This window comes from Typha latifolia, chromosome 11, assembly GCF_019914945.1.
Source record: "Typha latifolia isolate L0001 chromosome 11, TyphaL0001v2, whole genome shotgun sequence".
Classification (NCBI taxonomy): Eukaryota; Viridiplantae; Streptophyta; class Magnoliopsida; order Poales; family Typhaceae; genus Typha; species Typha latifolia.
In genome coordinates, this window is record NC_133096.1 from 10,395,008 (window position 1) to 10,407,866 (window position 12,859).

Below are 12,859 nucleotides of genomic sequence, written 5' to 3' on the forward strand. Positions count from 1 at the left end.
GAATTCCAGGAGTAGAGGTAGTTGGGAAATCCTTATCATTGTCTCAGCTCATATCCAACCAAACTATAGATGAGAACAGCCAAGACATTGGTCCTTTGTCATGCAACACCACCTCAAAATTTATGCATGAGTTGTCATTGTCTTATCCAATTATGAGGAGATATATAACGAAATAATGCCCAAAAGCCATCTCTTGACCTTGGTTTGTACTTGGAAAGTTTTGATGGTGATATATATACATATATAGATATAGCAGGTTGAAATTTTGGAAAAGAATGGAAATAAAATAGTATTATTATTTTGCTTTTCTCTCTCTTACTAAAATATTAATCTTTCTTCTATAAAGAAAAACATATTAAATCTAGAATTTCTAAATTATTGTCTATGTGAATGCTTACCTAGGCCTAGTTATTTAATTTTTTTTGTGACAAAATCACTTCTTAACCGTGTAAAACATCTCTAGTATCCATTTCTCTGTTAAAACATACTACGTGACAGTTATGTGATTAAGATTAGGTAATCTAAGAATTATTTTTATTTTTATTTTAGAGAGAGAGAGAGAGAGAGAGAGAGAAAAAAACAATAATGATAAGATAGCCATTTAATAATTCTTTCGTTAACATCAATACCAAACTACAAAATATTCGATATATAAAAAAATGAAAAATAGTTGGAGAAGTCTATGCATAATTAACGCTCATCAGAACCAATGATAAGAAGCAAAAGATTAAAGAGAGTTTCGTCGCTATCGGCGGCGGCGCGGCGGGACGACAGCCTTTAAAGCCATTAATGTTATATTTAATGAAAAGGAGAGCTCGACGACTAATAGAAGCGCAAGCCCACATGCTCATAAACTACTTTGCCTCCTTTTCAAATCCAAAAAAACGAACACTTTTAATAAATATTTTGAGATGATAAAAAGAAAAAGAAAAATTGAAGAAGAAGCACACAAACAAGAACACTTGAGGAATCAAGACGATCAATTTTATCAAATGAAAACAAATAAATTACAAAGTATAGTATATATCTCACGCTCTATATACCCTGCGTCTAATAAACAACCTCTCTCTCTTTTGTGTGTGTGTGTGTGTGTGTGTGTGTGTGTGTAGAAAAAGGATTCACATATTTGGAGCCATTTATTATTAATTACGACGCAAACAAACCCAAGAGTCAAAGAGAGAACCTTCTTCCCATCCTCGATCGCCTTCATCTCTCCAATTAGTCCATGCTATTCTCTCGCCAAATTTCGCATGAGAGATTCACGAGGATGGGATGGGACGAACCAAAATCCAACAAAGAATTTAACAAAAGCTTAGAGAAGTAATTGGAATCTTAATAAAAGAATCAATAAGGGGCAGAAGGCGGCGGTGGAGACGCGTAGTTATAGACCGGCAGAGACGGGGGCGGCGGCGGCGGGGAGAGGTACCGGTCTTCGGGGGAGACGTCGTAGGTCGGCGGCGGGGGAGTGAAGTTGCAGGCCGGCGGTGGCGGCGGCGGAGGGATGAAGAACTTCTTGCACTGGAAGGAGTCGCAATTGACGTGGTGGTTGGAGAAGAAGCTGCATTGGCTCTCAGACCGCTGCGCGGGGCGGCCGGGGATGCAGTTCCGGCGGTCGCTATTCGCCTGGACGTGCAAGCACGCAACCGGCTCGCCGGAGAAGAAGTTATAGGAGTAGGTAAAGTTCTTGAGATGGGGAAGGCGGCAAATCGACTCCGGAATCTCCCCAGTAAGCATGTTATGCGCCACATTCAACTGCTCTAAGCTCTTCATCTCCCCGAAGAACTCCGGCAGAGGTCCCATTAGCTTATTAAAGCTCACGTCGAACACGGTTAGGTTCTTCAGCATTCCGATCTCCGGCGGGACGCAGGAGTTCAACCCGTTGTTCATCAGGATGATCTCATTGAGGGTGTCGGACATGTTGGCCATGCTCGCCGGGAGGCACCCGCCGAAGCGGTTGTTGGCGAGCACGATGACGGAGACAGGGGAGTTGCCGAAGTTATCCGGGAGCTCGAAATGGAATCGGTTGCTATTGATGAAGAGCGCGTCGAGGGGGAGGTCGAAGAGCTCTTTGGGGACGGCGCCTTCGAACTCGTTGAATCGAACGTCGAGGTATTTTAGGGATTTGAGGCGGAGGAGGACGGACGGGAATTTGCCCTCGAATCGGTTGTTGCTGAGATCGAGCTCGTGGAGGAGCTGGAGGTTCTCGAAGGTGGCCGGGACGGTGCCGCAGATACGGTTGGAGTTGACGTGGAAGACGGCGAGGTCGGCGAGGAGGCCGAGCTCAACGGGGAGGTAACTGGCGATGTCACCGTGGTTGAGGTCGATCCCGGCGACGACGCGGAGGTAGGGGTCGGAAAGGGAAGGGGCACAGAAGACGCCGGTGTAGTTGCAGACGTCGGGGCCCTGCCACGTGACGGTCAAGTTGTAGGGGTCGGAGAGGATGGCGTGCTTCCAGGCTTGGAGCGCGATGTAAGCATCGCGGAGGCGGGGGTTCTCGAAGGAGTAGGTGGGGTCCACGTAGACCCACTCGCCGCGCTCCCCTTGGCCGTCGAGGTAGTAAAGGAGCTGGCGGCGGCGGATGTAGCCGGCCTCGGCCTCGGTTAGGCCGCGGCTGGTGAATGCCGAGGCGAAGAGGGGGAGTATAAGGAGGAGGATAGAGGAGAATAGGAGGAATAACTGGCTCGGCTTATTCCCCCTCATCTCATACAATGCAGGAGGAGGAGGAGGAGGAGTAGTCGTTGTTGGGTTTTGATTGAGAAAGGAGGAGGAGGAGGAAGAGAGGAAATAGACGCGAGGGACGGGTACAGCTATGACACAGCTCTGAGTGTTGTTATTCTCTATATAACTCTATTCGCGGGGGTCGGAGTTGCCTCCCATTAACATTTCTTTATCCGCTAATTTATTCATCAGGGTTTTGGGGAAGACTTCATTCCCTGGGTTTGAATCTTATTCTATTCAAACTTGGAAGGTGAAGTCTGGAATAAAATAGGAGACCAGGGATGGAGTAATCCAAGTTAGTGAGGGGCCCGTAGAGAACGTGGATGTATCAAACTATCAAAACGCGCTTAGTGGGAGTCCACTCTAGCCTTTAGGCTATGAAGCTCGTTTTATACTCTTTATATATATATATATATATATATAGTTATATAGTTATTCTTTTCTTCGCCGACGAGTGGATTTTATTAGCGGATTCGGTTTAGTTTTGGTGGTAGTTTTTTTTCTTTAAAAAAATAATAATATTGGTAATGGGGTTTGTTGGAGTGGCTGACACCTAGTCTTTACGGAATGACCCTTTTGCCCTTGTTTGGGGGGTGGCATCGCGTATGAAATGTGGCTAGTTAGATTAGATGGATAAGCAATAGGAATGATTGGAGAGATAAAGCCTAAAGCCAATTAAGAGCAGCGGATAAGGTTGTAGTTGGCGTCGGAAGTCCGGTTTAGGTGATGAGGAGAATTGCGACAAAAGCCCAGCCATGTGAGTGGGGCCCAATAGAGTTGAAGTGCTACTTGGAACGGACACAACCACGAAGCCTCTTACTCTTATCTTAGTGCACCGTTTTAGGGAAAGAAAATCTAACCATTTTATTCCGCAACAATAATCTTACTCTTAAGCTAAAGGAAAAGGAAGACTAGACTTAAACCTAATTCCGATTGTTCATACCCAATATAAGATGGAGCAAATGGCGGTGTGTTAAGAATAAGAAGCATTCTCCAAGGATCTTGACTTTCCCGCTTTCCAGAAGTATTTAATGTGCAGGGGAGTTGGCTACAGGGGGGATGAGTTTTACTGCTACGTATGCAGGGTACGCGGATACGCCAGGCAGGAAAGCTCTGTTGAATACTTTGTTAGACACGACGAATGCCTGCTTCCTTAGTTGGGACATCTCATAGCTGACGGGAAAAGCTTGTACAACGGGGTTAAGGTAAAAGAATTGCTGTGATCCAAATTCCACGAATCTAGTCGACAAAAAAAAAATATATATATACAACTAGAACAGTTGATCCTACTTAGATTTCACATTAGGAATGAGAGAATTAGTCAACCGACTTGTTTTACAACCACAAGAATAACGCTATTCCGTGCATAAAATGAAGTAGATTGGGGTAGAGAAACTCCAGAACCACTAGCTGCTCCACATAAGAGCACGCGCTCGAAGGAATAACGGGAGGAAGAAAGGAAAGAGGCTTGGTGTTCAGTGGTTTTACGGATATGCCACGCTACGAAATGGGCTTTTGCGTTGTACTTACGCGGTCCAATTTAGTTCAGGGCGATCTCAGGCCTCGGCCTGTTAAATTAGTCCTTTCTGCCGCGAAATTTAAGTGTGGTCAGTAGCCATATTAGTGCAATTCGATACGGTTAGGAGTCGATTTTTATCGATTTGGTAGAAACAACGCCAATAGCTGACGTAGCATTTGGTAGCTTTGGACTGTACCAGAAGAGCTAATTTACATACAAATTAGAGATCCTGAAAATGACCAGCTCTAGAACATCACATCCATCTATTTACAAACTAAGAAACAAACTTCTGAATGAAAACTAGATTTCCATTAGTGAGTATAATATTACAACAAAACTAGAAAAGCACAAAATTTCCATGTAAACACAACCAAAAAATGTAACTTGTGAGCAGCAGCACATCTCAGAGTGACCAAAAGGTCCAAAACCATCCAAATATGCAATTTCACATTAGATGAAATAGGCCAGAACAAGGGATGCCAATGAGATCCGACACTTCCCATGAGCAGACCATCAGCAATAATCACATTCAACTCTGAGTGCAAAATTTATGGGAGAAAGCCATTAATAATAATCAGGAACAAGAACCTGTGACTTGGGTTGGAGCTAAAAGGGTTAAAACAGCACATGTAACATACAAAATATTAAAAAAGTTCTTTCCCAACTTGATTTTCTTAAAATACAAATGTTGCTAATACCAAATTCATAAAGCTAGTGGATCACTCAAGGTAATCTACATATATAGGTGCTAGTTCCTTCATCTGTAAAATATTGCTGGAAGACGATCAAAAGAAAGGAAGCAAATATTGTGAATATCAATCAATATCGTGTACAAGTTGGAAGGCCGTGTCTTAACTTTCCTGCTAGAATTTCCAAATAATAAGATTAATAAGGAAGAGTAACCATAAAAACCAACATGTGGGATCCCAAACTAATGCAGATGGCAAAGAATCTGTCTCCATAATTACAAAGCTTCCCTTAACCTCCTAAAAGATCACAGCATCGGAATCTTGAAAGATGTGCAAGCTTCAAAATTTCTGCTGTAACTACGAAAGAATCAGGCATGACGTGGCATTCCCACATGCTACTCAAACTTTTAAGGAAAAACATCTTTCGGCTGTAATAACATTTGGAAATTACCTACACCTCTTAGCTTCTGTGGTCAAACACCTGTAGAAAATGAGCCTTGTGCATAAGCTGCAAATTATTTCAGTAGGGAAGGAAAGAATGAAAAGGATCTCATGACGATAGTAATCATGGAACAACAAATGTAATGAAAGAAAGGAACATTCCAAAAATAAGAAGAAAATATTTGCTTCACTATAATTATCTCTGGTCACTTGCAGTTTCAATAGCTACAAATTAACAATCATTGTATTCTATTTATTTCTTAACTTCTCATTTTGACATGTAAATATCTCATGACAGAACACCAAAAAAAAAAAATTCTGAACTAGAAGAACAAGATTATCTGCTCAAGTAACATAATGTAGTGCAAAGAACTTCTCTTTAGTAATTTAATAAAGATTGCGTCGACTAATAAAACCAGAAGCAAGTGTAGGAGTTCTTACTTGAACGAAGTCGTGTAATAGGAATTTCTCGCAGCTCGCGCCTAATACACAGCCATTCACCAAACAAAGACATCACTGCTAGACCAGTAAGATTAACAGTCCACCATGTTAAAGAGGAGGGCCAGCCGCCATAGATTATGCATATAAAAAGATGGATGATATAGAGAGTGGCTGAGAAATCGAGGCACTTTTTGGCTCTCTCGATCAAATAAAGCATGTAACCTGCCCTGCTAAGGCCAAACAATGAAATAAGATTCAGAAAATCTAGTCATGCAACCAATAAAGTTCAATACTTTTATAGCCTAAAAGCAAAATAGACAAATTTGACAGTGCAAGAATACAAATAACTAACTGGTGATAGAAATGCAAATATGCTGCTCCTGTTGTTGCATATCCAAGCAAAACCTCAAAAAATATGATGATGAAAATAGAATATTAATGACATGGCCAAACTAATCATGGACCATTGGAGTCTTCACACCACAGTCAAACATATCATAAATCATAAGTTTATAATGCCATATCAGATCATACAATACTTTAAAAAGTGGATGAAATATTTTTGGTATCAAACCGATGCCTCAAATAGTTTCCACAGAAAATTTTTGGAAAGCTGATCATGGTAAACAGAACCCAAAGAAGCAATCCAGGTTCATTGGTCCGACCACTAACTGAGAACTTAACATAGGTTTTGACTTGCTAGGGTGGCTGTTCGATCAGATAACTGACAAAATCCATCATAAACAACAGGGATGTGAACCAAGGTTCAAACTTGCTCTTAGCATACATACTATCTAAACTCAAATCATGTCGTGATAGTAGCTATTAGACTATAGTTTACAATCTTGCAAATTTAGGCAGCATTTTGTCTTGAGCAGAATGAGTGGAACAAGAGCTTATTCCAGTCAAAAAGTTGCCAAATAACTCTAGAGATGGAGAGACCATGCAAATCAAACAGCCTATTACATCATAGAAATTTCAGATATTATTTGGCACTAGGAATTCAGGTAGACATCTGGCAGAAAGAAGAATATTTATTCAAATAAAAGATAAAATTACAGGAATTGATAAATCAACAAAAATATTCTACCAAAGTAAGATGTAGGTCAAGGTTATATCACTTCATAAGAAAATTACGTCATAGTAACATAAAGTTAATCAAACTATGACAAAGAGGAAGAGAAAGAACGATCACAATACCCTGCAAGAGAGCTGAGAAGAAACGAAACGATCGCACACCAACCGGTCACCGTCGAAGCAGTGAGCGTCGAGAAATCAAAGAAATACACAAGACTCAGCCGCGAGACTCGAGTCCCGACAAGAATAGACAGGAATAATCCAAGTGTCAGGTAATACAAGCACTGCAGGCACACGATCTGCGACACTATAAGCCATGGATCCCATACTATCGCCCCATAGAACATCTCGGAATCAACTATATCGAGGAAACTACTCTAAACCTTTCCTTACCCTTTCCAACTCCAACCACAAATTCCTAGTACCTTCAAATCTGAACCCAATCCATAAATCTCTGACCTAATTCTCAGATTTCAAAGCAAGAATCCAAGCTTCATCAACAAATTCAAACCCTAATCGCGACCTCCCGATCTCGTCGACGATGATTCCTTCGGTCAAGAGCGATGAGAGGGATTTCGAGAGTCCAACCGGATCGCGAGATTTGGTATCGGGAGGCGAAGCAGAGAAGGGAAGGGGAACCGCTGCGCTCGAAGTCTCCTCGAGAGATTCGAAGCTGGATCTCGTTTTCTTTTTGACGCTTGTTTGTGTGTGTGTGTGCGCGTGTGTGTGCGCGCGCGTGAGAGAGAGAGGATCTGTCGTTCTGCTACGCCGCGCGCTTAGAAACTTCTATGCGACGGTGAGAGAATAATCTGACGGTGTGCGGTGAACGAGGATGTAATCGGACGGCTGGGAACTGACAAAGGCCCGGAAAAGGTAAGTACGTAGATGGAAGGTGGCCCAACGTCATAGGCCGAAGCCCAAAGCTCCAGTAATCTTCATATTCAAGGAGGCCTTTGATTATTCTAATGAAAAAAAATGTATATATTTTCCAGAAGATAGTGTCAATTAATTATCCTCTATTTCCTATCTTCCATCTAGTTAGTTCAAAGATTACTCCAAGAAACATTTTCAGAATTAAATAGGGAACAGGAAAAAATAAAATAGTCTAGAGGAAAGATGTTTAGTTATCTGATCATGATATGCGTTAATTTTTAATTTATGAAATGTAATAAGTTGTTATTCTTCTTTTCTTTTGAGAGGAGGAACAAGTTAGAAAAAAAGAATTACCCTGTGCGGCTGTGCTCACCAACCTGGAAGTATTGGTTCAGTGAAAGCAACCACATGATTGTTAAGCAAGTAAAGGCCGGGCAAAGTTGTTGCCATTCTTCTTTTATTTTTTTATGCACTTATAGACAGATTAAAAGATTCAAAATGATACATCTCAAACACAATGGAACCTTTCTATTTGGTTCTCAACAAAAGATAAATTACAAATGTAATTTCCAGATCATAAGTATCTCTCATCAGAATTACCATACAAAGAGGAGTTTTTTGTTTTGTTTTAAATACCTTTGCTTCTGTACAGTAATTTGCCAGTAAGTTTTCATACTCTTTATCACTCAAAACTCCTCAGGAAACAACTCCTCCTTCACTGAAGGAGCTATCCACTGTATCTGAATGTTTGTCGTCTCCCAGAGCTCATCCCCCTCCTTCTGCACCAAGACCTCCTTCTCCTTCATCTCAACTATCATCTGCTTCAGCAGCGCCGGCACTGCCTCCTGTAACAGCCCTGCCTTGCCTCCGTTCCCGAGATCGGCCTTCATGCAGGTGTCCATTCTCCTCATCACCCCGAGCCAGAAGGTTCGAAACCCGGGGTTCTGCGACAAAGGTATCAAGTAGCGCAAGTACACCTCCACAAGGAGTTCCATCGCCTCCTTCAACGTGTTCTCCATGCTCCTCATCTCCCTCTCGGAGTTCTCCCTCCGCGAGTACTCCAACATCTTCTCGTGCAGGTCATCCACCATCGCGAAGATCACGAGGTTGAACAGCGCGAGGCAGTTCGCCGGCGGGAACTCCAGCTCCTCGGTGGCCGCGAAGCACTTGCGCAGCTCCGCCACCGCCTGGTTTCGGATCTCCTCCCGCCTGACTAAGCTTGTCTTCCTGAAAGACTCCGCGAGCTTCATGAATAAGTTCGCCGCGAGGTTGCCGGCGCTGGCACCTGTCTTGTGCCCCTCTTCGGCGGATGAGCTGCTTGAGCTACTGTTGGCGTTTCCAGGATCCGAGAATCCCGATTTATGCCATTGGATTATCCAATTCACCGATTCCGACATCAAGTCTAGTATCTCGGAGCTCTTCTCCAATGGGCTAATCTTAAGCGCGGCGAAGCCGAAAGCCGCCTCGATGCAGTAGGGGTAGTTGTATCTACTTATATGAGTGCCTTCGCTCATCAATTTGACCAAAACCTCCACTCCCTGGTCGAAGGTCTCGGGGTGTCGCCCCGTTACAGAGAGGAGGTGCAACAGAGTCTTCCATCCGAGCATGGTTTGTATGTTCTCGGGATGCATGCTTAGAATCTCTGCCGTGGATTCTGCTATGCTCTCGAAGCAGGTGTCGAGGATCTCCTTGTCGAGCTTCCACATCAGGTTGATTGATTTGAAGAGGAGCTCCTCAGGTAGTTTGTCGAGCCGAGGGGGGTCGGAGAAGAGCTTGATGGCGATTTTGAAGAGCGCGACGATGGCCTTCTCGGCGAACGGGCAAGGCGAGAAGAGCGGGAATTGGGAGACGACGGCGAAGCAGTCGTGGAACGGCGGCCAGAACGAAGTGAATCTGTGCAGGTTTACGGAAACGATCATCGAGATGAGATCCCAGCAAAAGCCCACCGTCTCTTCCTCCTCCACCGGCGTGCTAAATTTCTGGCCTTTACCCGCCGCCGCGAATATTAAAGCCCGTCCGAGGTTTTGTAATGACTCGTCCGGTAGCTTCGCGCTCTCGCTGAATATATTCCCTATCCTGCACTGCTGGATTATCTTCAGATTGTTCTCAAACTCGCTCCCGGCGTTGAGCATCGATTCGGCGCCGCTCTCCAGCGAGAGGAACTGCGAGAACCGGCCGATCAACCCGGACACGTAGCGGCTGGTGCCCGACCCTTGGTGCGACGAGGGGAAGATGACGCCGGATTCCGACCTGGCGTGCGGCACCAGCTCGGATTTTGAGGCCGCGGCGTTCTCCGGCTCGATTACGGATTGCGGCAGGAGCTTTAGCCTCTTGAGCTTGAGCAAGCAATCTACAGTGTTCTTCCACGATCCGCGGACGGACTCGCCGAACTTATTCGCAATGGTGAAGAGGGCTAATGTAGCCATTCTCGGCTTCAGCTCATTGCTGAAGGTGAAGAGCATCTCCTCTGCGGTTGCGTAGGGATTTAGAAGGGTCGTAAATTTACAGAGACATGAAAGGAGCTCATCGAGGATGTCTTCTAATCCGTAGCGCGCGATCCTCGCGATGGAGATCAGCCCTTCGACACACTCATTGAGGATCTCCTCGTCGTCGGTGTGCTCGAAGATGGCAGCGAGCGTCGACACCGAGGGCCCGGAGATGGCGACGAACACCTCCCTGCTCAGCTTGTGCTTGAAGTCGCAGGTGACGAACGGCTCGACGACTCGCGATCGCTTGATCAGGTCGGCCCACTGGTTCGAGTTGAGCTCGGTGGGCGACCCCGCCTGGCCGAAGAGCGTGATCGCGTGAGTGGAGATGGAATGGAAGAGCTCGGAGAGGTACTCCCGTGGGAGATCCATCCCTCCATTGATTGCTCTGTTGTTCCTTATAAACTCCTCTTCGGTCATCTTCTTCTTCACTTGCGGATTGTGCTGGTCGGTGTTTAGCATGATAAGCGAGTAGCAGAGGATAAAGACCGCGTCTTTGCTGACAAAGATTTCCGAGGACTGCTGCTCGTAGAACTTCTCCGAGAAGGCTTCGAGGATTCGTTGTATCTTCTGCGACTCTCCCGGCAGCCGGAACGTCTCGAGGAAGGTTCTCAATGCCGTATCGAGGATCACGCCGGAGAAATCAAAGGTTTCTGTGAACTCCTTGAGCACTTGGATGTTGAACTCATCTGGATCACCAAGGAAGTCCCCTATCTTGATCTTGTCCAAACCTGGGGTGTACCTGAAGAAGTAGGCCAGGCTCTTGGGCTCTGGCGGCGTTGGTACTAGATGGCAAATGTTCAAGAATTCTAGTCCTTTCTTCTCGTCTCTGTTGTAGTGGTTGGCCGCTATCATGATCTTCTTCTTCTTCAGCTTCCTCGTCCGGACGAACTCCACCCAGGTCTCCGGGTTATCGCACCCATCGCACCTCTCGACCCAGAACGGTTGATACTCCGAGACGTCGATGTTGTATAAGTCCCGTTCCGGGATCCTATCAATTTCAACATTGTCGGCGATGGTAGTGATCACATTCACTAGGCCTTCGAACGCCTGGACCTGCGTCGCCGTCATCGGGTTGATCACCGGGAACGCTGTCTTGCAGAGCAGCTTACCGACCTCCTCGAACACGTTGTGCCGGAGGGGATCGCAGTCGTAGTTGACGTACATCTCAATGACAAACGTCGGTTGACTGCAGAAGCTTATTATCCCTTCTATCGCAACTTCCTGAAGCTGGATTCCGTTTACTCCCGTTGCAATCCTTAAGAGTACGTAGTGGAAGAATGCTTCGAGCTGGAGCCTGAGACCCCTGCAAAAGATAAATTAATCCTTATTGGGGGTTCTTTCCTTCTTCTTCACAGTTAGAGAATGATAGTAATTCTTACTGGCGTAAGAAATGGTAGAGATTTAGCACAGTGCTACAGATCATGGATAGGACTAATGGGCCTGATCGAGTTGCATAGTGGATCAAGTGATGGAAGAGATCATCCTGGATTATCCTAAGAAGCTTTGGGTGATTGCCGATCCCTCCGCCGCCTAGCTCGACGGCCGAATTGATCAGCACGAGGGCGAAAAGCTGGACGTCCTCGTCGGAGCTGATCGAACCGTAGCCTTCGATGGTGTCGACCATCTCCCCGACGTTGAGCAGCGAGCAGAGGAAGTGGAAGATATCAACCATGCATCGAGCCCCGTACCCGGTCACCGGCCCGTCGCCCTCGACGTCGGACCCCAAGTCGTCGCCCTCCGCTACCTTGACTTCCGGGAGGTGGGCGAACACGGCCTGGACGAGCTCGTGCATGGCGTGGCGAGCGCTCCGTTGGAGGAGGTCGATCCGGTGCACGGACTGCTGCGCGACCTGGAAGCAGGTGTTGATGACGGTGCAGACGGCGTGGTCGGTGAGGAGGGCCGAGGCGCGGGCGCGCATGACGGCTGTCAGGACCTGGAGGATGCGCATCAGGACGGCGTCCTCGGACGCGGGGTCGGTGCGCTCGAGGCGGCAGTTGGTGACGGCGGACACGACGGAGTGGATGGCCTCGCGACCCCCCGGGGCGCGCTCGTCGAAGATGTCGAGGCGGAGGATCTTCAGCACGGCGGATAGGGCGACGCCGGTGGCGGCGGCGGGGACGTCATCGCTCTGGATGACGTCGAGGAAGGGGGAGAGATAGACGGAGGGGTCGACTGTGCGCCAGTCGGCGTGGTCGGGGTGGAAGATGAGAGAGCGGAGGGATTTCAGGGAGCGGAGGAGGTGGGCGGTGCCGGCATCTTCGTGGACCGGGGGAAGTAATTGGGAGGTGGGGTCTGGGGGCGGCGGATCACGGCGAGGACGGCGCCGACCTCGGTATTGAGCATGCAGGAGACGCCGAGCTCCTTGAGACGAGGGTCGCGGCGCCGGGAGACAGCAGTGTCGTCATACTTGACGTCGTCGTCGGAGAAGTTTTCGCTGGCTCCGGCCATTGTGGGTGGATGTCCATTTGGGGGAACAGGGGAGGGAAGAGGAAGGGATAATACTTGACGGTCTATGAAAAACGGTTATTGCGCCCGCGAAAAACGGTTGGGAGAGGGAAGAATTGGGAACTCTCGAGTGGGTCAAAGGCTTAGGTTGCGGACTTGCAGGGAAA

The 12,859-nt window shown here is 46.6% G+C and overlaps 3 protein-coding genes across 3 annotated transcripts; all 3 read right to left on the bottom strand.

Annotated features, from left to right (window-relative positions):
- Nucleotides 1-962: 962 nt before the first annotated feature.
- Nucleotides 963-2,951, bottom strand: LOC140797887 (leucine-rich repeat extensin-like protein 4). Its single transcript, XM_073151576.1, has one exon. It carries the CDS (start codon nt 2,698-2,700, stop codon nt 1,345-1,347), a length of 1,356 nt encoding a protein of 451 aa, XP_073007677.1. The 5' UTR covers nt 2,701-2,951; the 3' UTR covers nt 963-1,344.
- A 1,930-nt stretch (nt 2,952-4,881) lies between these two features.
- Nucleotides 4,882-7,627, bottom strand: LOC140797888 (uncharacterized). The gene is made up of 3 exons (XM_073151577.1): nt 7,009-7,627; nt 5,809-6,035; nt 4,882-5,407 (listed from the first exon to the last, which is right to left on the bottom strand). Exons 1-3 carry the CDS (start codon nt 7,230-7,232, stop codon nt 5,400-5,402), a joined length of 459 nt encoding a protein of 152 aa, XP_073007678.1. The 5' UTR covers nt 7,233-7,627; the 3' UTR covers nt 4,882-5,399.
- A 786-nt stretch (nt 7,628-8,413) lies between these two features.
- Nucleotides 8,414-12,695, bottom strand: LOC140797204 (ARF guanine-nucleotide exchange factor GNL2). The gene is given in 3 exon segments (XM_073150481.1): nt 8,414-11,550; nt 11,627-12,545; nt 12,548-12,695. Coding segments are annotated over 3 exon segments (4,173 nt in total). The 3' UTR covers nt 8,414-8,444.
- Nucleotides 12,696-12,859: the final 164 nt, after the last annotated feature.

What these genes read in the sequence shown, in the direction of transcription:
- LOC140797887 (XM_073151576.1), bottom strand. Translation starts at nt 2,700, where the DNA reads ATGAGGGGGAATAAGCCGAGCCAGTTATTCCTCCTATTCTCCTCTATC.
- LOC140797888 (XM_073151577.1), bottom strand. Translation starts at nt 7,232, where the DNA reads ATGTTCTATGGGGCGATAGTATGGGATCCATGGCTTATAGTGTCGCAG. An exon ending in CTTCTCAGCTCTCTTGCAGG is followed by an intron (nt 6,036 to 7,008) that starts GTATTGTGATCG and finishes TGGCCTTAGCAG; the next exon opens with GGCAGGTTACATGCTTTATT.